This window comes from Setaria italica, chromosome VII (assembly GCF_000263155.2).
Source record: "Setaria italica strain Yugu1 chromosome VII, Setaria_italica_v2.0, whole genome shotgun sequence".
Lineage (NCBI taxonomy): Eukaryota > Viridiplantae > Streptophyta > Magnoliopsida > Poales > Poaceae > Setaria > Setaria italica.
In genome coordinates this window covers 32,568,784-32,593,108 of record NC_028456.1, presented here as the reverse complement: position 1 = coordinate 32,593,108, position 24,325 = coordinate 32,568,784, and the positions used below count along the sequence as shown (strand labels likewise).

At 46.7% G+C, this 24,325-nt stretch overlaps 3 protein-coding genes across 4 annotated transcripts; 2 read left to right on the top strand and 1 right to left on the bottom strand.

Annotated features, from left to right (window-relative positions):
* Positions 1 to 301: 301 nt before the first annotated feature.
* LOC101781960 (exosome complex component RRP42) lies at positions 302 to 5,460 on the top strand. Of its 2 annotated transcripts, none has more exons than XM_004977090.2 (8): positions 302 to 564; positions 714 to 850; positions 960 to 1,016; positions 1,419 to 1,511; positions 2,054 to 2,132; positions 2,752 to 2,876; positions 4,358 to 4,501; positions 4,956 to 5,460. In XM_004977090.2, the coding sequence occupies exons 2-8, from the start codon at positions 725 to 727 to the stop codon at positions 5,184 to 5,186; spliced, it is 855 nt and encodes a 284-aa protein (XP_004977147.1). In that variant the 5' UTR covers positions 302 to 564; positions 714 to 724; the 3' UTR covers positions 5,187 to 5,460. The 2 variants fall into 2 exon arrangements, with proteins under 2 accessions (XP_004977147.1, XP_004977148.1); XM_004977091.3 differs by having other exon boundaries at positions 302 to 581.
* A 571-nt stretch (positions 5,461 to 6,031) lies between these two features.
* Positions 6,032 to 7,706, top strand: LOC101781552 (5-epiaristolochene 1,3-dihydroxylase). Its single transcript, XM_004977089.2, has 2 exons — positions 6,032 to 6,942; positions 7,058 to 7,706. Exons 1-2 carry the CDS (start codon positions 6,052 to 6,054, stop codon positions 7,676 to 7,678), a joined length of 1,512 nt encoding a protein of 503 aa, XP_004977146.1. The 5' UTR covers positions 6,032 to 6,051; the 3' UTR covers positions 7,679 to 7,706.
* A 5,777-nt stretch (positions 7,707 to 13,483) lies between these two features.
* On the bottom strand, positions 13,484 to 17,214 carry LOC101781158 (probable protein phosphatase 2C 77). Its single transcript, XM_004977088.3, has 4 exons — positions 16,538 to 17,214; positions 15,215 to 15,430; positions 14,217 to 14,390; positions 13,484 to 14,103 (listed from the first exon to the last, which is right to left on the bottom strand). The coding sequence occupies exons 1-4, from the start codon at positions 17,072 to 17,074 to the stop codon at positions 13,756 to 13,758; spliced, it is 1,275 nt and encodes a 424-aa protein (XP_004977145.1). The 5' UTR covers positions 17,075 to 17,214; the 3' UTR covers positions 13,484 to 13,755.
* Between the last annotated feature and the right edge of the window lie 7,111 nt (positions 17,215 to 24,325).

Sequence of the window (24,325 nt, the reverse complement as noted above, 5' to 3'; positions counted from 1 at the left end):
TGGTGAATCTTCTTTTTGTATAGTGCCAAAGTTGGGAGTTAGGGTGAAGGCTTACTTAACACGAGATACAGCCTTTGGATAAAAATGCTTTGAGGTTGTTAACTTTCTGCAGTCTCGAATGTACAACTTTGATCAGTGAAAAGAAGGTTACAGCAAAAACAAGCCTACTTACAAAATCGAAGATGAGTAGCTACTTCATGGGCCAAATTGCTCCGTCAGGCATGGCACTACGGCCCGCCAAGCCTGATGTCGTATCGGCCCAAGCCTCCAACCTGACTGAACAAACAACTCCCTTGGCCCCTCTTCCAGGTTCCTGACTGCCCCGCCGCCTCCCAGTCCCGCCGGCCGCGCCGCTCCTCTCTTCGCCCCCTTCGACTCCGCCTCCGTCCGCCCACACATTCCGCGCCATCCTCACTGCCCGCGTCTCCTCGGCTTTCTGCCTCCGCCGTGCTCGCCGCTCGCCTATTAGGCCACCGCCTCCAACAGTCCCCACGGTCGGTCGATTTCGGTAGCCCAGAAGCCGAACAGCTCGTCGGCCAGAAGCCTAACAGCTCGTGTAGCGAGGTATCATCTACGCTGCGGTCAGCTCGCCTACTCACTCGCAGCATATTAGCTCTTCCTTCTCTGCTACATTTTGTTTTGTTTTGGTAGTAGCGGTTAGGGTGTTCGACGAAGTGCCTCTGAGACCGGCTGTGTTGGTTTATGTCCCGCAGTGTCCAGGACGATGGTTGGGCTCTCGGAAGGGGAGAAGCACTTCATCCGCGGCGGCATCGCGCAGGACATTCGCACCGACGGCCGTAGGCGGCTGCAGTTCCGGGCCCTCTCCGTCGAGACCGGAGTCATCCCACAGGTACGTTTCGGGGCTTCTGCTTGTTTAGCCGTGTTCACATGCCCTTCGTTTTTCTTTCTTTTGGAATGCTATGTGGATTCATGTTACTTTGGATTGGTGGTTGTTATAGGCGAATGGTTCAGCGCGTGTTAGATTGGGTGCCACTGAAATCATCGCTAGTGTCAAGGTACGAGTTCTCACACTTTCCTGCCAAAAAAAAGAGAGGCTAGGCAAATGTTTTTGCATGATAAGTTCAATCCTCTGTAAGGAACCTTATGCTGTTCTTTGCTTTAAAATTCCTACCAATCAACTCTTATTTTCCCAAGGCATTGAGGTTATCAATCATCGATTAATTTGGCATCAAATACCTATGCTGTTGCAGTGTGAAGTTTGAACCCTGATATCACATTGCTAGTTTTATTGAGCCGCTGCAAATGATGATAAATGTTAAGCTTGAGTACGTGATGTTGGTGTCTATCTGTTGGTATAATCAGTAAACTTGCCCCGAAATAAGAAAACAAACTTGTTAGCCGTAGCGTGTTAAACCGCTTCAGCAATGTCTGCTTATTTGATGAATTGGAATCTGCAGGCTGAATTGGGGAAACCAAGCATTCTTCACCCTGACAAAGGAAAGGTTTCCATTTTTGTTGACTGTAGTCCTACTGCTGAGCCTACATTTGAGGTTGGTGTTTTGTTGTCATTGGATCAAAATGAAAATAACCATTAGTCTGACACATTTTTTGAAATTTCAGATGGCAATTTGATTATGGAATCTATTTTGAAATTTTAGACCTTTTTCAATAGACATGCATATAGCTTTCCTGCTGAAGTTTTATGAGTGAATGCTGATGCTGTGACTTTGAATACGACAAAACTTACAAACTTGTTGACTAGGAAATTAACCACTAGAACTAGTTTGAAGTAGCATATCTCAAATTGTCTTTCTGACAATGATAATATATAAAGCTTTTGTAGATAAGTCCCTTTTCAGGATGTGATGATACCAATTAATTGCAAAACACAAAACAGTCATTTGATTGTGCATGTCTAGCAGTTCCCTGGTAAAAAAAAACACTACTAGAAAGGAATGCATATTCCATTTCCATTATCGAAACCCTGCACTCAATATAACTTCTGTTCCTTTTTCAGACTTCATTCTGTTTGTAGTCTCTACAGCCTTACTTTTGTATGCTTATCTTATTTGCAATATTTGGATTTTTCTAGGGTAGAGGTTCCGAAGAATTGTCTGCTGAGCTCTCTGTTGCCCTGCAAAGATGCTTGCTAGGTGGTAAAAGTGGTGCAGGTAATATATAACTTTATTGCGCTCCCTGTGTTTGACATAGCTTTTGACATGGTCTCACTGTGCTGATCTCTTTTAGTTTGATGCTCCAAATATCATCATTGTTTCTACTCTATATCATCAGTCATAACTACTATTTGAACATGAATGACATCATTATTCTTGTCGTTACAATTGGAATAACAGTTAATTATATCTACATTCATTGGGTTAAGCTTTTGCTAGCCAGTGAATTCTGAATTGTACTTAGTAATTTGGATGTATAGTACTGGTTTAAAGAAAGTTTACCTAGATACACGGGCTAGAACAGAATTATACATCATCACCATCAATTGCCATTGTCATGCCTATTTAATTACAGGTGTTGTGCTTCATGTTGTAATAAGTGTTATGGAGGATGTAGACAAAAATAAAAGCATGCTATTGTTTCTGGTATCCTAACTCATATAATATAATGGTGATTTAAATCCGCTGTAGTTGCTGACCTGCTATTGAATTTCCTTTAATGAGAAGTTGATTCTCATTTTGTTATCTGTCTGGTTATATACAGTTTTCTTTTAATTCAAACTCATGACAACAATATTTTGTTGCCATTAAACTGACAACAATGCATCAAATTCAGGTGCTGCAATTGATCTATCATCCCTAATTGTTGTGGAGGGAAAGGTCTGTTGGGATCTGTACATTGATGGACTTGTGGTCAGTTCTGATGGTAATTTACTGGATGCGCTAGCTACTGCAATAAAGGTGAATGCTGATTTGTTTTGGTTGTTGCTTCATTGCTTGCAGTTTTAATTGTCATCTTTTCGCAATTGTTTCAGCGGAGACCAGAAAATGTGCTGGTGGAAAAGTGTTATCAGTTTCCTCATAGGCAATTATCATTGCATCAGACATGGAGTAACGGAACTAATGACATTATTTTCTTTAGATTCTCTTTGTGCCATTAAATAAAGGTCCTTCCATATTACACATCAGTTACTGTAATATGATAAGAAATTTTATGCATAGCTTCGAAAAATTTCACCCCACAACTGAGAAAACTTAACAGAGTGTCTCATAGGTCATAGCAAATGAAGGCAAGATGAGTCGATGTTAAATTGCTGTTGGGGAGCAAGCTATAGCAAATTCTCATCTGTTGATTTAGTTCTTGAATATGAGTAGGAAAACATGACCACCCGATAGTTAAATAAGATTACTGACAGGCTTATTGACCAGCAAATAAGGAATGTGCATGATATGAAGGACAAACTTTGAACCGCTAGTCAGAGAGCATACTGAATGTCATGCTGCTGCTTAAGCTGATAGTTTCCTTCACATGGAATCAACCTGTATCCTGCATGCACCATCTCATTTTCTTGTATTTCTGCCTGCACCACCGTCTTACGCCCTCAGCTGTCCAAAAGTACAACTTTCTGCCTCAACCATGACAAATGGTCTCCCAACTAGATTTGTTGCTGACAAGGCTAGGCTTAGGCAATTGTGTAATAAAACATGTCATAGTTCACTAGTTCCCATTTTTGTTACCTCTTGATTCTTACATAGGTTCCCTGATCTCTTCTGGCTCTTCTTGAACGCATGATCTCTTCTGGCTCTTCTCGAATGCGTGATCCTTCTGGCTCTAAAAGTTAGGAACTAAATGTCTGGTTTTAGTTAAGGGTGAAAGTTAGATTTTCCAGGAGAGCTGATGGGTGTATTATGAAACCTTATATTCAACTTCCTTTCCTCCATCTTTTTTCGTTATACTTTTTTTAGTGGGAAGATTCTTCTTATTTGTAAATCTATGCTAGCTTAACGATACCCGATCTTTTGTGTTTGTGTAGAATGTTTAAATTATTAGCACTAAAGTATTACGGATAGAATTGTTATGGAATGAAGCCACTTCTATGTTTTGGAGTCCAGTCAAGTGACATGAAATTCTTTAGCATATTCCCAGATGACACTATTTGAAATAAAGTGCTTTTCTGAATGTAAAACGTGAAGCACAATTCGAACAAAAAAAACCATAAATTTGAGTTAATTTGCAAAGCTTGGACGAATCAACTTGATTCTGGCACCTTTTGACCAAATTTGAGTTGTTTCTGTGCATATCAGTTTCTGGTATTCTTACATTGCTGTCATATTTCCTTGTTATACTGCCTGATAGCCAGTGCATTAGCTGACAGTTTGACCCAATAAAGACAGGTACAATTTGTACATTTCTTGGGTGCTAACGTTTTATGTACCTGCAGGTTGCTTTGAGTGATACAGGTTTACCAAAAGTTAATGTTTCTCTTAGTGCTGCATCGGACGAGGAACCAGAGGTTGATGTAAGTGATGAGGAATTTCTTCAATTCGACACATCCAGTGTGCCTGTTATCATTACATTAACCAAGGTAATGTGTTTTTTCTGTCACTCTTATTCTTTGGTGTTGAGTAGACATGTTTTATTGATTGTTGCAAGATGATTGTATTAAGTTATTTGGAAATGGTCTAACTTTGCATTAAAGTTTCTGCTTAGGAAAGATGGCTTTGAAAGTTGCATGTGCATTCAGCTTTTGAACTGTTGACTGTTATTTGAACTATCGGGTAGCTCAGTTCAGTGATCTGCTCTCATTTTGTACTTGGATAGTCATACGAATTCCTGTACCAGTTGAATGCCTCTGCATTGCCACATGAGAAATATGACACTATCCAGCACATTGAGCCCCACCAACAATTATCACTGCCCTGCAAGCACTTCAGCACCAGTAGCAACAATTGGCTTTTGCTTTCCCTCCCCCCACCCCACCCCACCCTGCAGTACTTATTGTTTACATATGAATCAATGCCCTTTGTTTCTTATTGCAGGTGGGTCGGCACTACATTGTTGACGCTACCTCAGAGGAAGAATCCCAGATGAGTTCTGCAGTGTCGGTATCAGTCAATAGGAATGGCCAAATATGCGGGCTAACCAAGAGGGGCGGTGCAGGGCTGGACCCAAGCGTCATCTTCGATATGATATCAGTTGCCAGGCATGCGAGCCAGCAGTTCATAGCTCTCGTGGACTCGCAGATAGCTGCTGCTGAAGCTGATGAGTGAAGAAACAAAATGAAGAGCGGGGAGGAGGTTCCAATACAAATGTGCTCAATCTTAGGGGCTGCTTAGAAGAGAATGATTGTTGTTGGAATGTTTAGGATTTGGTTCAAGTATATGCCAGTGAATCCTTAGGATTTGGATCCAAAATACCTTTACAAACAGTAGCATGTTGCCTGGGTGCTTAGAAGAAACAGCAACTGATTTGCAAAGTTTTGGTGATGTGGAGGATATTCCAGGCCATATGTGCATAATGTATGCTATTACTGTGTTGCTGATCTTTCCTTTCTGCTGCAGTGCGCTCATGCGAGGGCACCGGTGGCTCCTAGATTGGGCGGGTTTGTCGCTCCCCCTCGGCCAGGCAACAAGGGTTTACATGACGAGCTGGTTGATGCTGTAGGCATGCTCCTTTTTTTTTTAGAACCGACAGGGATGGACTTCGTTCATAGCTTAGATAGAAAAAGCAAATGACCTTGTTTTACCATCGATTTCCCAGTCAGTTTTGGAACATATAGCTTGGACTCGGCAATGAAGGCATGCTATTTGCTACTGATATGAAAAAAAAGGCATGCTCTCTGCTAGTGATATGACCATCCACCAACCGAGAGCCGGCAATGTGTTTAAAAAGAAGCACGCGTTTCAGTCTGCTATACATTCCAAAAATCGGCGGTGCAATCATGAGCTGTGGAAACTGTTCACGAATCGAATGGCGTTAGTGCAAATCTCATACGTTTGTTGATAATGTGAGGAAAACTATTTTGTAGGGAAAATACAATGTCATGACATTTTTGTAGCAAATTAAAATCGATCTGTATAAATAGATGCACCAACTCACCAAGGCACTTGGGTCTTGGAAGCCACAACATCGAGCATGGATACCCCGTCCCTGTACTACTTCGGCTGCCTTCTCCTTGCTCTCCTCTACTCCCTAACAAAATGCTCACGCTCCCGCGACCGTGGCCTACGTCTCCCTCCGAGCCCCTGGCAGCTCCCTGTCATCGGCAGCCTCCACCACGTCCTCGGCGCGCTCCCACACCGCTCGCTGCGCCGCCTCTCGCGCCGCTACGGCCACCTCATGCTCCTCAACTTCGGCGAGGTGCCCGTCGTCGTTGTCTCCTCCGCCGAGGCGGCCAGGGAGGTCATGAGGACGCACGACGCGGCGTTCGCCACGAGGCCCCAGACGGCGACGATCAGGACCCTCACCAAGCAGGGCCAGGCCATCGCCCTCACCCCCTACGGCGACCACTGGCGCCGCCTCCGCAAGATCTGCGCCCTGGAGCTCCTCAGCGCCGCCCGCGTCCGCTCGCTCCGGCCCGTCCGCGAGGAGGAGGCGGCGCGGCTCGTCGTCGCCGTCGCCGTCTCGTCGGCCTCAGGTAACAATAAGCTTGTGAACGTCAGCGAGATGGTGGCGGCGTACGTCGCCGACACAGCGGTGCATGCCATCATGGGTAGGCGCCTCAACGACCGTGACGCCTTCTTGCGCTACATCGACGAAGCCATTCAATTGGCCAGTGGCGTCAGTCTAGCTGATATGTTCCCGTCGTCATGGATCGCCGGAGCTCTAAGCTGGAGGACGCGTAAGGCGGAGGTGTACCAACAGAGATTATTCGAGTTTTTGGATGCTATCATAACTGAGCATACGGAGAAAAAGTCACATGATGAGGGCAAATGGCAGGAAGATTTGATAGATGTCCTCCTGAGGATTCAAAGCCAAGGCTCATCGCACTTCCTCACTATGGGCACTATAAAAGCTGTCATCTTTGTAAGTTCTTGCAGCTGCACATACCTTTTAATTTGAAGATAAACAAAACAGCATATATATACACACACACACAAAGTTGAGAGTTTTGATGATTTGACTTGTAAATTGAATGTAGGATCTTCTCTCAGCGGGGACTGAAACTGCTGCAACAACACTGCAATGGGCCATGGCAGAGTTGATGAGGAACCCTGATGTGATGTCCAGGGCACAAGCTGAGGTGAGGGGAGCTTTCATGCCCCACATGAAGGTCATAGAGGAGGGATTAAGCCAATTAACCTACCTGCACTGGGTCATCAAAGAGACCTTACGGTTGCATACTCCTGGTCCTCTGCTGCTTCCAAGAGAGTGTCAAGAAACATGCAAGGTCCTAGGCTACGATGTGCCCAAGGGTGCTATGGTGCTCGTGAATGCATGGGCAATCTCAAGGGACCCGCAATGCTGGGAGGAACCTGAAAAGTTCATGCCGGAGAGGTTCGAGAGTGACACGAGAGATCTCAAAGGGAATGACTTTGAGTTCACACCGTTTGGAGCTGGACGGCGTATTTGCCCTGGGATGTCATTTGGGCTCGCTAATGTCGAGCTGGCTCTTGCAAACCTTCTATTCTATTTTGATTGGAGCCTCCCAGACGGCATTCGTCCCAACGAAGTAGACATAACTGAAGCTATGGGTATCACCGCAAGGAGAAAAACGGACCTCTGGTTAAGAGCTACAATGTGTTTGAATCTGCCCCACTAATAAATAATTACTTCCAATTTTCCATGCATGATTATATCTTTTGTATAATCCCATGATGGGTAAGCCCTTCAATTCATGCTGTTGGGCTAGTCAATTATATTAGGTCCCGATTGCTAGAGAACGCACTAGTTGCTTGGGTAGGGATCGATGGAAGTGGCGGTGACACAATGAAACGAACTAGGCAGGAGAGCTACCGATTATATTAAAAAGAAGAATATACTCAGACTGGACATAACAACAAATAATAGAACAACAACACCAACCGGTTGGATTGGGATATCAACACAGTCGCACAACTCCACTCGAAACACCAACTCAAAATAACAACCGGTTGGATTGAGACATCAACACGGCTGCACAACTCAACTCAACTCCACCCAACTCACCACGCCGCACCACCACAACCTAGGAGAAAAGCCGACAAGTGACACTCATCGCAAGCGCCATCATTCCTGATAATGTCCCACGCCAACCAGCCGCTGCCATGCAGAACTGGCTGTCGCAGTCCGCTGCAAGCCATGTAGCTACCATGACTGTTCTACCATGCCACCGTCATCTTCAGACCACACATACGATCGTCGATCTCCCACCCACGGTCTTGCGTTGGAAAAAGTCAGAAGAGGAGCCCACCACACCTCACCGAAGAGGCCACCGCTGAAGTACCGCTGTTGCACCTTAAATGTCAAAATGATAGAAGCATGGAGGCCTTGCCACATCCACCGCTACACACCACTCCTTGGACTCTCCTCGGACACACCACTCCTCGGACACACCACCTTAAAGCGCACGGGGGCCTTGCCTCTCCCGCCGCTGGACTCTTCGAGGATCCAGGTTTGCTTCTCCATCAAAAGTGACTTGGTACCACCGAGCCGCTTCAGAAACTTCACCTTTGCCTTACCGTCACCGGGATCACAGCTGCACCACACATGCGGACCCAAATCTTCCAGTGAGTATGAGCCCTCCGCTCCTTCTCGCTGACACGGTCCCTTCCCGCACCTCCTCACTCGCAGCCACGACGCGTACCTCCCATAGTATGACTCTCAGTTGCAACTCGTGGACGGTATCAAACCGCCGCATCAGCATCGCCGCCATAGAGTTCGTGCCGACCTCCAGCCACTGGATATGGCGCCCGGTTTCTACGAGATGGTGGCGGGCTGGGTCGTAGGGGCCGTGCCAGGACACCTCCAAATTAAATGTAACATAGCAGCATATCTTCAAGGGTCGTAGGGGCCGTGCCAGGACACCTCCAAAATTAAATGTAACATAGCAGCATATCTTCAAGGCATATCTTCAAGGCAGTTACAAATTAAACCTACAAATTAGGTAGTAAAATGTGCTAGTTCGATACACACTTACCATGTTACAAGAACGAAATTCATAACCAATATGTCTTCCAATAAATTGGTCCCTGACAGATGGATCCATTATATCAAACGATCCAGCTAGTACAGATTCCTACACATCACAAATAATAGGAAACAAAAAACCATCAAATACAACATGCACATATGATAGAACACACTGGCTATTTGAGGATGCAACTGACCAAAAAACTAAAAAATGACAAACAAATACCAAAAAATGTTCCGCTGGAAAAATATATGTAAATTACCAGCACATCAGACTCCACAAAATGCCTCAATCGATAGCCGGGACATAACCCAAACAGATTAGCCTCAATCTGTTTGTACCGCCTCAGAATAGCATCAAATAAATCCATTTCAATCTTAGAGCATCCAGTAATTTGTGACTTCAAAGCACCAGGTAAAACCTCAATGTACTTTGGCACATAGTGAACAAAACAAGGCCTGCATAAATTGCAACTTAAATCTTAATAACGTGTCCTATACAGAAATTGCTGAACAAATACAAGAAGTATCAATCATCAACATAAAAAAAGGAAAAAATCCTCTGTATATTTAGCAATTAGGTACTTCCATCCTCTCCGACCCAGAGTCTTCAAGCATACGAAGCTTCAACAACAGACTAGAAAGACTGGCTTCTTCATTGATAACATGAGGTAAATTGTCGTAAAACTTCACCGCATCTTTACTTTCAAATAGTTTTCTTGACTCATGCCCCTCAACACAGGATGCACATGTATTTGTCATCCCTATACCGCTAACCCTACACCTTTTCGCTCGGCATACACCAAGAAAATACTTGGACATGGCTCTGGTGACAGCCAACTATATCTGATACATCTTCAGCACAAGCATTATTTCCAGCCGAATTCGAAGATGATGCTTGATCATAGTTCACATATCCTTTGCAATTACCATTCAAAGACGTGCATATAGGGATACCTAGACCACTTAAATCAGGTGCCTTCCCAAGTCTTCCACCCAGCAAGAACACAAGGCCTTGAATAACTACGGCCACCCCCATCATGAACCAAAGCCCATTGATAGCATAGACCACGTGGTTCACGCGGCTAGAAAATTCATAAGTAGCCAACTTAAAAAACAAAGAATCTAGTCATATAAAGTATTCCATATCGAATAAAAAAACTAACCTTGCTTTTGCCAAACATTGCATTACCGCTCTCATCAGTTCCTGGTAGAGTGTCAGCAAGAATCATAGATTTCATTCTCTCAGAATTGAAAGGACGGATATGTGGAAAAGTACTATGGTCAAGGTTCCATATACCAACGTCAATACTGTCAGTATAGAATACCTATAACATAAGAATAAAAGCCTAATGAGTCAAGCAGTGAAAAAAGCCATAAAATTATGTTGGTCCATACTACAAACAATTCTATTGAAAATAACCCATACCTGCAAAAACAGGGTGCAACCAGTAATGTTAGGCACCTTAGAGCTGTGCTCTAGATCAGACTTCACTTTAACAACTGCATCTAACAGCTTCTGAATAACATATTCTGACCAATCATATGATTTAATACTAGCCGTATCAATTATAGCATTCCGATAATCAACACACGCATAATCAAACTTGGCTCTGGAGATAGCAGTGTAGCCATGACATAAATTACAAATGCAGCTTTGAAAGCATTATCTTCATCTTCTGACATTCTGGATCCATACTCATGCTCAATAACTTCCTGAGCAGCCTTTATGCTTCGATTGTCTTTCGAATCAATACCAGGTTACTTATTTTTTTATAAGTGCAACAACATCATTCCTCGGTTTGCCATTTTCTGCAACACTCTATCCAGTACAGGGGATACAAAAAACCTTAACAACATCAGCCTCGTCAAACTTCAACTTCCGTGAATCGTCGATGACTAGTGTCTGTGTAAGCGCATCAACCCTACTTAGCACGAATCTCCTGTTAATTTGCCTCAGTGCAGGGAATTGCAGAACCCCAGAAAACCCAATTGACTTAACTAGTTCCTTCTTCCTATCATCCAGACCACGGATCACATCATACAGATGATTACTAGAGCACCTGGAAGACGTACAGGGGGTGTTGGATCTTTAGTCCGGACTAAAGTTCATGTCACATCGAATATTCGGAGGCTAATTAGGAGGACTAAACATGAGCTAATTATAAAACTAATTACACAGATGGAGGCTAATTCGTGAGATGAATCTATTAAGCCTAATTAATCCATCATTAACACATGTTTACTGTAGCATCACATTATCAAATCATAGACTAATTAGGTTTAATAGATTTGTCTCGCAAATTAGCCTCCGTCTGTGCAATTGATTTTGTAATTAGTCTATATTTAATACTCTTAATTCGTATTTAAATATTTGATGTGATAGGAACTTCACGAGGGATTAAAGAACCCAACGTTCGGGGCCTAAACCTAACGCTAACGGCTTACTGCTCTTTAAGCTTGCACCCTACAGTAGTTGCCGTCCACGTCGGCTCGCAGCACGAATCGTGAAGCATCGATCGACGGACGCAGTGACGGAGGGTAGCTACCCACGTCGGTAGGAGATCATTTGGGCGAGGCGAACTGCAGCAGCGACGACGGCGGCGGAGCGGCACGGTCGTCGTCGCCACCGCCGTCGTCCACGGGGGCTCGCGATGGGGCCCAGACCGTCAGGTCGACCTCAAGGAGCGCAACGGCCAGCCCGGCGTACGCGGCCAGCGCGGCGTCTACGCGCCCGTGCGCCGCCCTCGCGGAGGCCCAGCTGTGGCCCTCGTAGCGTAGCGGAAGGAGAGCTCGGGGAGGTGGGCCCAGACGCGGCGCCAGCGGCGGGAGAGGACGCTGGTGCGCGCTGCGGCTGCGGTTCCGGGGAGGTGGAGGAGGATGCTGCGGAGGAGCTCGTCGGGGAGGCTGCTGATGCGGTCCGCGCCGCCATCGCCGCCCTCCTCCGAGCCCATGGCCATGGGTGACGTCTGTCTGTCTCCTGGTGGCGAATTGCGATCTGCTTGCCCATTATATAGCTTGCATTGCCGCCGCGTGGGCCGCAGCATCACGGTAAGAGCCATGGGCCGGGAGCCTGCAATTAGAAGTTTTGCCGATTTTTTTTATTTTTATATATATATTTTTTCGATTTTGCAGAAATATATAATCGGATAAAAAAATTACAAAACTAGGCTATTGTCGCCGGTCCAGGTGGCGGAAGGGCCGGCCCAGGCGGCGGTTGGGCCGACGGAAGAGCCAAACCGCCGGTCCAGACAAGGGGTACACCCCTCCGCATCACACTTTCAAAAAATCATAACTAATTCATATCAACTTGGATGGAGATAAACTTTATATAAAACTTATAGACCTCGACGAGATCTACAACTTTGTAGTTAAAACGTTTTTCATTTAATGTCATATTGGTACTCAAATAATCGACACAAGTTTCAGATCTAAAATTCAATTTTTAGATCTGAAATTGAGCAGCACACTTTCAAAAAATGATAACTAATTCATATAAGCTCAGATAGAAATAAGCTTTATATAAAAATTGTAGCCCTTGATGAGATTAACAACTTTTTAGTTCAAACTGTTTTCATTTGGAGCCATTTAATTGCTGAAATAATTGACACAAGTTTTAGATCTAAAATTGTGTCGATTATTTGAGCACCAATATGATATTAAATGAAAAAGTTTTAATTACAAAGTTGCAGATCTCGTCGAGATCTACAAGTTTCATATAAAGTTTATCTTCATCCGAGGTGATATGAATTAGTTATGATTTTTTGAAAGTGTGATGCGGAGGGGTGTACCTCTTGTTGCCGGCTGGGCCGATGGTAAGGCCCAGCCGGCGACAATAATCTAGTTTTGCAATTTTTTCATCCGACTATATATTTCTGCAAAATCGAAAAAAAATATATAAAAATAAAAAAGTTCAGTTTTGCCTTGTTAAGCTGGGCTGTGCAACTGACTGGTGGGTTTTCGGCCTACCGCCTACAAATTTCGATCGTTGCAAATGCGGACGGCCCAACCCAAAATCAAAATGTTTCAAAGATCTGGCGACTCTGGCAAGAAGCTCGCTCGAGCTTGAGAAACAATTTTCGTGACAGATTTTTGTTGACTGCCTACATAAAGGTGAAGTTCTGCAGATGAAAAACCTATACATTGGGGATGGATTTTGTAAGATGTTTGGCAGTGGCACCCCACAAGAGCCCACGTTCACAAATTATTGCCATGGAAAATTTCGATTTCCAGCAGTACCTAGTGTACTCCTCCGGTTTGACGCCTTTCACTTTTTTTTTTGACCGGAGATATTATACAGCAGATAGAACATGCCGCCTACAAATTAAAGCTGGTTTTAATTTGGAGCTCCCGTGGAAATAATTTTGTCATAGTACTACCTCCGTATCAAAATTTTTGTCGCAGTTGATTTTTTCTCGCGACTTTTGACCACTCAAGACGAATTTAGCAAAGGAAGTAAAGAAAGTAGTTCATCTCAATAAGAGCTCATCAATGCTATTTTACACGTCACGCTAGTATCTTCTGCACTTTCCGACGAGTCCAATCCAATTCATCTCTTCGGAAGGCAGCCCCTGTATATATCCTACTACGTAGTACAATCTCTTGGGGTAAAAAATAAAATAATTTACAGTAAAATCAAATCATGAAAGTGAAAAGTAACTTGAAAGAGATGAAACTAACATTTCTTTCGTGGATCTGTGCACCTTCGTTCTCAAGCTATTATATATATTATTGCAGGAACCGCTGCAGATCGACGACCATGACGGTGATGTCGTCCCGGCTGCCCCTGCTCCGGGCCAAGGCGACGAGCTCCTTGCACGATCCCACCGAGGACGACGGCGCTGCGGCGGCGGCGGCGGCGGAGACGGCGTCGACCGCCTCCTGGCAGGACACCTTGTTCCAGAGGCCGTCGGAGGCGACGACGAGGAATCGACAATCCGGGGTGAGGCGGCGGCGCGACACCTCCGGCTCGGAGGTGACCCAGGGCTTCATGGACGCGTCGCCGAACGCGCGCGACACGGCCAGGCAGTCCTGCACGCGCCACACGCCGCTGCTGCCGCAGCTCACGTACCCGCCCTGTATGATCACAGCAAACGTGTTCACCCATCAGTTGCTAGCTCGATTGCTGCAAGAAGCATCGATCTGCTAATCACTGCTTGTTCCGTTTAATTTGGACCGTCGCTCCTTACCGAGCTCTCGATGCGGCGCCTCTCGTCCTCGCGGCCGGCGGTGTGGTCGCTCGTCAGCGCGGTGGCGGCGCCGCCGCGGCTGCCGAGGACGGCGCGGCAGTCGCCCACGTTGGCGACGTAGAGGTCGCCGTCCTTCACCAGCGCCGTCGCCGCGCATGCGCCACCGCGTACGCCCTGCGTAAAATCATGGGTAAGAACATGCTAAGTACAGATTAAATCTCAGTAACTAATTAAGCAGCTGCACTGATCATGACTGGTGTATATACTGTAATTAGTTAAAACTGAAACTCCGCGCTCCAAAATTACATACTGTGATAACGATGCAACGGTGGAAACCGTACACGTTGGGTTACCTCTTGATGTCACTGCGAGTGCTTACATATTCATGGAAAATATCCGATCCAAAACGACATGCACTAATTACTGACCAGATGGAGTACGATTCAAACTCCACATGAACCCGGAAATTCCCCATTCGAGACATGCATGCGAGTGCAGCCGTGCCGTACACACGAGGCTGCTGCACTGCACGCAGAGCTGGTCAGGTTCATGCATGACCTGGTCAATGTGAACGTACGACGCTACCGGCGACAGCCGCCTCTCTGCATGGCTCCCCTCCCCAGCAGAGGCCACACGGCACGGGCACTGATCCACCCATGCATGCACTCCGATCCATCCCCTGTCAGGATCATCGTCCATCACATGCGCGCACCACTCTAGCTTGGATTTGCCAACAAGACCAAACGACCGAGCGCTGCCACGTGGCTAGTTTTTATATTTATAAATATATATTTATATACTAAAGCTATCATCCATCGCCATCGATCGGTCAACGTCCAGCTGATAACAGCAAGCATAAAACTAGAAGAGGTTTGAACCGTTCAAACCTAACCAAGCCCAAGAATGCATGAAGTGCAAAGACCCGGTCAAGGGAAAGTAGTTGATGCTATTTGCAACGCAAGCTAATCTAGCTAAGGATCCGATCGATGCCTGCTTACCTGGCTCAAGAACTCGCTGTCCGTGGTCAGGTAGGCCGCTCTGATCGCCGCCACGACCTCATCTTCATCGCTCGTCGGCGGCGGCGGCGGCGACGACGACGACAGTCCTGACGTGGTGGCAGCGGCGAGCGCGGCGACGACGTTCTTGCCGAGCTTGTCGGCGACGAAGTCCACGGCCGCCCGGCCGCCGTGCCCGTCGTAAACACCGTAGAAGGCCTGCCCCCAGGAACAAAGAAACAAAAGTTGAATTTGGATGTACTGATGATACTGCGCTTGATGATGAGGAATTGAGGATACTGATCTTATTGGCATCTTGCATGTTGACGAAATTTTTTAAAAGCGCATATCATAATGCTGCCGTTTGACCGACAAATCCTGTGCTCTAAACTCCTTAAAGAGGAAATAGAAAACTCGTTCTAGATTGGAAGTTTCATAGCTAAGCAATGGACTGGTCCCCCTTCTGCAGCACAGTTTCTTAGCAACTCCGATTATTCAGGCTGAATTATTGTTACATGTGGGGTCGACGTGTTTCCGCCTAGGTCGCAAAGCATATACGCAACTCGATCATACATTTTGCTCTACATTTTCTCTTTCACCAGCTCCCTTATGTGTGATATACGTAAATTGTAAAGCTTATTAGTGTCTTCGTTTTCCCTTTTAATTTCGATTATTTGTTATTAACGAGGATAAAAATGTCTCACATAGCTAGCCCTGGTAATGAAATTCTGACATATACCGGAGGTATTTGTATCCCATGAAAAAAGATAAAAAAAAACAATGCCTATTTTCTCTTCAAATAATGGAAGTGGTACATGAATTAATCTAAACCGGATGATATATACTATAACTTTAATCTGTCAACTAACAACATGTGTGTGTGGTTTAACCTAAGTCCTATTCTTCATAGTAGTATAAACATTTTTGCGAACATTTTTCTATTTTCTGATCTGAAAATGTTTTATTCAAAGATCAGATAAACCTGAATTATGATCAGAATTTCTTAACAGTAAAATTTTGTTATCAAAGAAAGGCGGGAGCATGCTTCAGCAGCACACATAAATTGAAGGTACTTGATTTTGCATAGAGCTACAATTCCTTGCCCAATAAAGAAATTTATCGACATCAATGCTGTTCTTGTAGTTTCTACAAGATCATAAGAATTAGTCACTAGTTATAAACATCTTATCCATAAAATATACAATTCACACCGCCTCATTTGTCCTTAATCGGATTAAAACCTGAATCACTATACCAATTATAGAATCACCTAAGTTTTCCATCATTTAAGCATGAGCTTAATCTGAGATGATGAAATGTGCTTACCAATTGGGAGCCTCCTTCAATGGTGTGATCAGTGATGACTCCATACCCATCCTCCATGGCGTGCCTGACGCCTCTCCTGCTCGCCAGGCAGAACCCCTCGCCCTGCACCTCCACCTCCGTCGCCACGTCCGTCTCCCGGTCCGCCGCCGCGCCGAACGGGTCGACGCCGGGAGCGCAGGCCACCGGCGGCGGTATGGACAGTCTAGGCGGCTTTCCCCGCGCCGCCTTAGCCGTCTTCTCCGCAGCCCTGTCTCCGTGCTGCTTGAGCACCGGAACAACGACGACGGCCGCCGGCGGCGGCGACGACACGGCCTGCAGAGCCAGCTGGTCCTTGCCGTCATCGACGGCCAGCGCCGCCGGGTGCACCTTAGACCTCGCCGGCTGCAGGTGCTGCCAGGGCGCGGGGACCGCCGTGGTGGTCGACGTCGGGGAGCAGAGGGGCATGAAGAAGAGCGCCCAGCCGGTGCTGACGATCGCGTGCGCGAGGCGGGCGAAGGCGGCGGCGGCGGAGAGCAGGAACCTGACGCCGTGGAGCATCGCTAGCTCCTCCGGGAGGTCAACGGGGTCGGCGGCTTCGGCACGGCACGGAACCGGAGGAGGCGGCGGCGGCGTTGGGTTGCTCGGATTAGGTGTGCTATTCCTGTGGGGGGGAGGAGGGGAAGGGGGAGAAGAAGAAGAAGAAGCGGGTGGTACGTGGCTTTGCTTGGACGGGTTGAGCTGCCGTTATATAGGTGGCGGCCTGGCGGGAGAAGGGGTCGCGGGGTTGACCGGTCAAAGCATGCCTTCCTGTGCACGGATCGGATCGGCGCATGCAAAATAAAATCAAATTTTGTTTGCCCCTCCTGGTGAAGTGTTTCAAGAGGGATACCAGCAGTACAGTGTACATACTCCATTTAACATGCGTATCACATTTCCTTTCTTTCCTTTCGATCTGTTTTTATCCATTTTCTTTCTTTTCTTTTTGTTTGTGTGTGTGTGTGTGGGGGGGGGGGGGGTACAGGTACTGTGCCATTCCCTGAACCGTCAGTAACAAGTAACAGCTCTAGTGGCAGTGTGAAAACAGTGGGTAATTAAACCCAAATTACGGCCGTCCAGAAGAGGTAAAACCTCACTCAGAATCACGCAAAGGATCAACGACGCCGGCCGTTCAGGTGTGAAAATGCTGCAAACTCCGGCGCTGTCAAAACCTCCTGCAGAAACATTCAAATTCAGCGACGCCCCAATAAAAACTCACTCGAAGCAAGCAAGCTCCATCAGCAGGTCGGCAGCCACGTACGGCGAAAGCTGCTACCAATTGCACGCCAGCGTCGCCGCGCCGGCAGCGGCCGCCCACGGGACAGAAGAAGAGGTCGTCGTCGCCTCTCGCCTGGCATTCCGCTGGCTGGCTCTGGCATGTCCCGCGTGGGGCGCATCCGCCCGAAGCTAGCTGACGTGGCGCGACCACTGGCTGGCGCCGTGCCGATGTGGCCTGGCCGACCGTTTACTTGCGCTGACCTGGCGTGTGGGCTGGAGCGTCGCGCGCGCGTCGTGTGGGTCAGGAAATGCTGCCCGGCTGCGCTGGAAAATGGCCACAGGCTGCTGCCACTGGACTGCGGTCCTAATTATTCCGTCTCTTCTGGAAGTTGATTAACCAGCTATATTTTTCTCTTATTTTAGGCTAATAATATATACTTCCATTCAACTTTCGTCCTACTTGTCAGTTTTTATCCAACGTGTGCCAACTATCTGCATACGAGAAAGCAGGAACATGGTTTGCTTGTCAGACTGAATGCCGGACCTGAACCGTTGGGTATTACAGCAATACTTGAAAGCTTGTTTCCTGAAATGTATATAAACCAAAGTGAGGCTTTGGTGTATGAATGCGTGGTATTTTTTTTTTAAAAAATGTAGACTTTGAAATGTGTGATAGTTTCAACAAATGTAGTGAGCTTTGTGAATTTTGCTTAATATACAGTAGTGCACATAAAAGCCGAATATGTTTATCATCGGTTTTTCCGGATGTTAATTATGAAGTACATACTGTTTATTAATTTGGTCTTATGACATATAATCTCCTGTTGGCTTGTCCGAATGAATACGCTTTATAAAAACAAGCCGTTCCAGGATTCCATGCAGTAGTGGACTTGTTCAACGTGTCCCTTTCATATGATGCAACTCAATCAGTTACTGTTAAACTAACCTTTTTGTGATGAAACCGTGAAAAGGAAAGCCACCTGCAACAGCAAGTAATACCCACTTTGTTTGAAGGTCCTGAACTACCTGCAACTCAATTATGTCTCTCTTTTTATCAGATGACTACAAAATGCATGTTTCAGTCTCAATCAGTGTTGAAGGCTCTTATTGCGAGTGTAGAGACTCTTTGAAAGCAAATTTTGATTTTACTCCTGCATTTTTGCATGTAACATATAAATGGTTTCATTTTCATTTCCCACTGTTCTTTGGTACATATCTTAGCAAATATCTGATTTTAAGTCAACCTTCAAGCAACTTTAGTTTTGAATCATTCTGAAATACGATCTAAGATAAACCAAAACTAGCCAATACGTACCAGAAATCTGTTAGAATCTATCAGAATTTCTGCTAAAAGCTGGTAATTTGACCTAAACTTGCCGTAAGCACGAGAGAAACTGTGTCGTGCTCGTGCATGCCTAATAAATTTTGGACCAGGCCAATGTGCATGGCTGTTGCAGCATGCTTCAGCTCTTCAGATATGGCAAAATTGATTCCAGCCAAAAGAAGTAGCTGTCAGCGACACCAAGTCTTATTGAGCGATTAATCCAAGTATGCCATTAAGAAACAGTTCAAGGAATAAACAAAAATCAAAATAAAACAATGACCAACCACCCTGGAGCAGAACAAGTCCAGTGTAAGCAACACATCTATGTACACCTACAAATGGCTCCAGATAAGTCAATACAAATAGCCGTTGTCCTTAATGCTTTTTTCCAAACGATATACAATACAATAATCTGGGTTGAAAGAATGTTTCAGAAAGGTTCATTCCACAAGTGTAAGCACACTGTATTATTTAAAATCATGAAATACTGGATCAAAGAAGTGACAAGCGAACAAGAAAAACATAAACCAGATTACTATGCATGCACGTATACTAGTAGTTCACCAATAAGAGCTAGGTCAATCCCTAAATAGATTTGAAGAGTTCAGTGCACTGGTGACAAGGCCTACTACTACCAGCTGCAGACAAAGAAATTTTAAAGAACTGATAATATGACCTCATCAAACCCAAACAAAATGCAACACAACAAGAACAGGTAAGAAAAAGATAATGTCTTGCTATAGCCATCCTCCTACCTGAAGAAATAATCAAAACTGTGGAATTTTTAAACCATCACTGTTAGAGTGACTTCATCAACTAGTGAGTAGTGACTCGGCAATGCTACAGCAATAGAAAACTTGCAAAGCCACCCAATCAATTAACAAGTCTATGATTTGGTAATTTCTTTAGGAAATTAGATAGCACAATCAGGCAATGGAGTGATGGTGCACGGAACTAAACACTAGGACCGCTTCATGCATTCTGCATGCTTTTTGTGAGCCTCTAGAGTTCAAGTGAGATGTTATTTTGTTAACTTTTCCTGTGCCGGCTTCAGAAGAAGGATTATCAGATCATACAATTTATTCATGAAGATGCAGTCATGGAGATTGACATGTATGCAAGATATTTGGACCTAAATGTTTTAGTATCAATTTGGCATTAGATAATCCACTAATGTGAATCCCTGTTCCAGTTCATGGCTGTTTCATTCGATCACTGAATTGTAGTCGATGGCGAGCGTCATACAATTTCAAATTCTCTAATACTTTAGAGAGTGTGACAGTACTCGAGTTCTGATTCTATTTGTTTAAAATAGTCAGTCTCACAGAGAAGAATGATAAGAATAATTCTGTGCATATCATGAAGTCCTTGCTATTGCACTTCAGCTTCAATCTTTTGAGCAGCATGTGAACAGAGAAACAGAGGAATTTATCCTAGCACTTTCTTACCTCCTCTGTCATGTTCAACACTATAACTGGAATCAAAGGTACAAAAAAATCAATAGTAAATTCAGTTGTTCCTCGTGCAAACAATTAACATGGGCAATGACAGATATTATTGGTATGTCTGACAACAGGCTATAAACTGTAACCTTCTTATCTGAAATTGGAACATAGAAAACAATATATACTATTGGTGTGATATGACAGATTGGAAACTTTAACTTCACAAAATGAGATTGGAATACTTGAAACATAATTTAAGTCCTAAGTCATGCAAATTCTTCCAATTCTGTAAACTATAATCAGTATCAGCAACTCAGAGATCAATCGCAGTTTCAGTAGAACTATCTTGGATTTGGATTGAAATAAAAATCTTTGCCTCTCTAAGCTACATCGGTTAGCATGCCCTTCGTATTGTTCTTCGACCTGTAGTGATATTTAGCTCTAGTAAGCAGCAAGAAAAGAATTGGGAAAAGTGCCATTAAAGAGAATGCAAACTTGATACCAGCAAGCTTCCTGGATGCCAATGCCCTTGGCTGACTGTGACTTTCATGTCCTGCACCTTCTATTTCTGCTTTCTTGCAGATGAACAATGGAATCTCGAAAGTGTCGACACCCAAACACATCAATTTCTTAGTGCCCTGTTAATACTGAACCTAAGAATTAGTCAGCTAGTTATGGATAAAGGAAGAAAGTGATGGGAGGTGGTAAGTGGTAACAATGGCGTATTTTAAGTGTTTCGGGCCTATAAGGGGCCATCAAAAGACTCACCACCGTCACCGGCTTCTGATCACAAATTAGGTAAGTAATGGTCCAATTACACCACTGCTGAACCTAACTGAAACAAAGCTGGGGATGTAGAGCCGGCAGTACCTAGAAACAAACTAGAACGATGAAGCTTCAGCAACACAGCAATACTGCGGGATAACCCCATCGAGCTTCTCCTGAGAAGATCTCAGTTTGCAGCAAGCCTGATTATTTGTCAGGTAAGGTCGGGTTCTTTCAGGTTTCAGGTCAAAAAAGTTGGCTCACACCCGACCTGTGCCAACCATCCGGTCGGATTTTTCGGCCCACGCCTGACCCGTCACATGATCGGGTCGGGTTCAGATTTTTATATGCAATTTTCGAGTTAGGTTGTTTTTTTTCGAGTTTTGGGTAAAAAAAATTAGCCTGTGACCGACCCATGGTTTAGATCGGGTCATAAATATCGACCCGTGGTTTAGATCGGGTCATAAATATCGGCCCACGTTAACCCAACATATTGACCAGGTCGGGTCGGGTTTTTTCAGATGGGTTGGGTCGGATGGCTCATGATTAGGTCAAGACTTTGCAGTGACCGTGAGATGTCCAAGTTTCAGAATGATGAGTACATCGGTTGCGATGCTCGTCTTCGGCGCTACGTGGTGGCGGCCTTAGCAGCATCGTCTAGGTGCCGTTGCCTCCCATCGCTGGTGCCCTCCACCGAAACTAGGGAAGCTGTGAAGACCTTGAGATAAAGGTGTTCTCCATCGGGAGCAAGGGGAAGCGGGAGGTCTGGTTAGGCATCAACGCCGGCCGTCAGCTGCCGGTCGCAGAAGGCGGAAGGTTTTGCAAATTACCCATCACTATTTTACATAAAGATCCCTGAACTGGATCGTGATTAATATAATCACGATCCAAATATTTACAATAAAACTCCTTATTTGGATCGCCGATTAATAGTCGTGATCCAAATATTTACATAACCCCCCAACTCGGACGACATTTTTCCAAATTCATTCCTCGTTTGCGTGGCTGCTCCTAGTTGGATCTATCATGACAAATTGGCGATGGCTTTCGTGGCCAGCGGCGGAATGGATTTGCCGGAGATCCGCGCCAGCACCTTCTCTCTCCGCCCCTGGATGTTGAGCTTCCCCAAGTTGAGGGTCTCCGACTCCGAGCCAGCATGGCTGCGAAATGCCGAGGAATTGGTTGGAGATTCGGAACCCACTCGACAGAGATTGGTCGCTCGCCAGCAGCTGCATGAGCACGAACCAAAGGAAGAAGCTTGGTCGGAGACGGGCGCAGGGTACGGCCGGCCGGAACGCGGCGGCACTGCGGCCAGCCACGGCATGGGCGGAGGAGGCCATGGTGGGCGCGGCCGCAATGCCGGGGAGGGTCGCAAAAGGACGGCCAGAGCGCGCGTTCCATGCGACGGCATTGTGCGGCCCAGATTCAGCGCAGCTCAGCAGGCGTCTTCCTCGCCAAGCTTTGCCGCCAGAGGCCGTGCGCTTGGGGAACAAAAGCAGGAAGTTTTCTTCTGTCAGAAACTGGTGGCACGAGCCATTTCCATCAGCATCCTGCAGCTGCAGACGATTGCCAGCAGCCAACAATGGTCACCAGTCACCTTCGTACCCGAGGCGCAGCAATGCGAGGTGAGCGCGTGCCATGTTTGCCATGCCCAGCCGGCGCGAGCACAAGCGCGGCGGCGTGGCCCGGGCATGGAGAGCGGCGTGCGCCTCCGGTCGTAGCTGCGGGCAAGGAGATGAGTCCTCGCGATCCCCGACGCTAACAGAGGGCGATGGGGGCAAGGATACGGAGGCGGGTAGCGGCTGGAACGCGGCGGCACTCCGGCGAGCTGGGGCACCAAGCGGAGGAAGCGCTTGTACCCAGATCGGGGGTGGACGGTATTTCATTTACCGTCCACCCCTCGAGTCCTGGGGCGCCGTTCGATCAGACATGTGCGGCCCGGATGCGGCTTAGTCGCAGTCTGACTTGGTCGTCTCCGATCTGGCCGGGAGGTTGGGTGGCGGCGTGGCGCTGGCGCCCCTACGACCGCTGCTCGAGGTCGCCGGCAGCCTGCGCGCCGACGAACGCGTTCGTCTGCGGCGAGCGAGGACGGTCTGGGCCGTCGCGAGCGCCCCGCCACTGGGCATCGCCGACAGCCGATCCCAACCAGCAAGGTCTTGGGCTCGATTGAGCGCAGGGGAAGCAGATCGCCTGCTCGCTTGCCGAAGATTGAAGGCGGTGGCAGCGGCCCGAAACGTGTTAGTTTGTAGAGATATCGCCGCCGCTCAGTCTCGGCCGGGCCTGGTTCGTCGCCCCCGCCGGGAGCTCTGCACGAGCGATCTCTGAAATCTTTCACCTAGCTGACAAGCTCCGATCCGCCGGGAAGCCGAGACGATCAGCGTGCTGCGGAGCCAGCTCGACGCCGCGCAGTGCCGGTGCTTCGGTGATTGAAAAGCTTCAAATCTTCATTTTCCAGACCTTGCCAAACCAATCATTCCTTCCAGCCACCCAAAGCTTTGGCAGCCAAGTTTGTCACTGGAACTGATTGCATACGAGTTGTGAGTAAGCTCCTGCTTCCAATCTTCCCTGTCCTCGTAGAAGCAAACAATTCCTCCCATTGGTTGACCTTCTTGCAAGCAGAGCCTCGTGTCGTACGAGATGGTGGTACTAGCTAGCTTCAAGCCGCCGCCGGCTGGCACGGGCACGCGGCTGCAGATGCATGTTGCAAACTTGCAGCCGATCAATAATGGAGCTACTGGGAGCCGATCGTGGTGCATGCTGGGAGGAGGAGGAGGAGGAGGGAAGGGAGAGACGGCCGGAAATCGGCGGCGCTCCGGCGAGCTGCAGCGTGAGGCGGAGGCTGTGCGTTCTTTTGCGGCCCCGGGGGGTGGACGGTGTTTCAGATACCGTCCGGGGTGGACGGTGTTTCAGTGTGTTCGTTCGGGTTCAGGAATTCGTCATCGTCAGGTTCAGATTTTGGCCGCGCGGCCGCCGGGCGGCGCTCCGCTTCAGAGCTGCTCAAGTACAGGTCGCATCTACGAC

Bases quoted from the DNA above. Each gene is read 5' to 3' on its own strand.
- LOC101781960 (XM_004977090.2), top strand. From the start codon at position 725: ATGGTTGGGCTCTCGGAAGGGGAGAAGCACTTCATCCGCGGCGGCATC. The intron at 851-959 runs GTACGTTTCGGG...TGGTTGTTATAG, and splicing joins AGACCGGAGTCATCCCACAG to GCGAATGGTTCAGCGCGTGT. The intron at 4,502-4,955 runs GTAATGTGTTTT...TTCTTATTGCAG, and splicing joins TTATCATTACATTAACCAAG to GTGGGTCGGCACTACATTGT.
- LOC101781552 (XM_004977089.2), top strand. From the start codon at position 6,052: ATGGATACCCCGTCCCTGTACTACTTCGGCTGCCTTCTCCTTGCTCTC. The intron at 6,943-7,057 runs GTAAGTTCTTGC...AATTGAATGTAG, and splicing joins CTATAAAAGCTGTCATCTTT to GATCTTCTCTCAGCGGGGAC.
- LOC101781158 (XM_004977088.3), bottom strand. From the start codon at position 17,074: ATGCTCCACGGCGTCAGGTTCCTGCTCTCCGCCGCCGCCGCCTTCGCC. The intron at 14,391-15,214 runs GTAAGCAGGCAT...GATTTTACGCAG, and splicing joins ACAGCGAGTTCTTGAGCCAG to GGCGTACGCGGTGGCGCATG. The intron at 14,104-14,216 runs GTAAGGAGCGAC...GTGATCATACAG, and splicing joins GGCGCCGCATCGAGAGCTCG to GGCGGGTACGTGAGCTGCGG.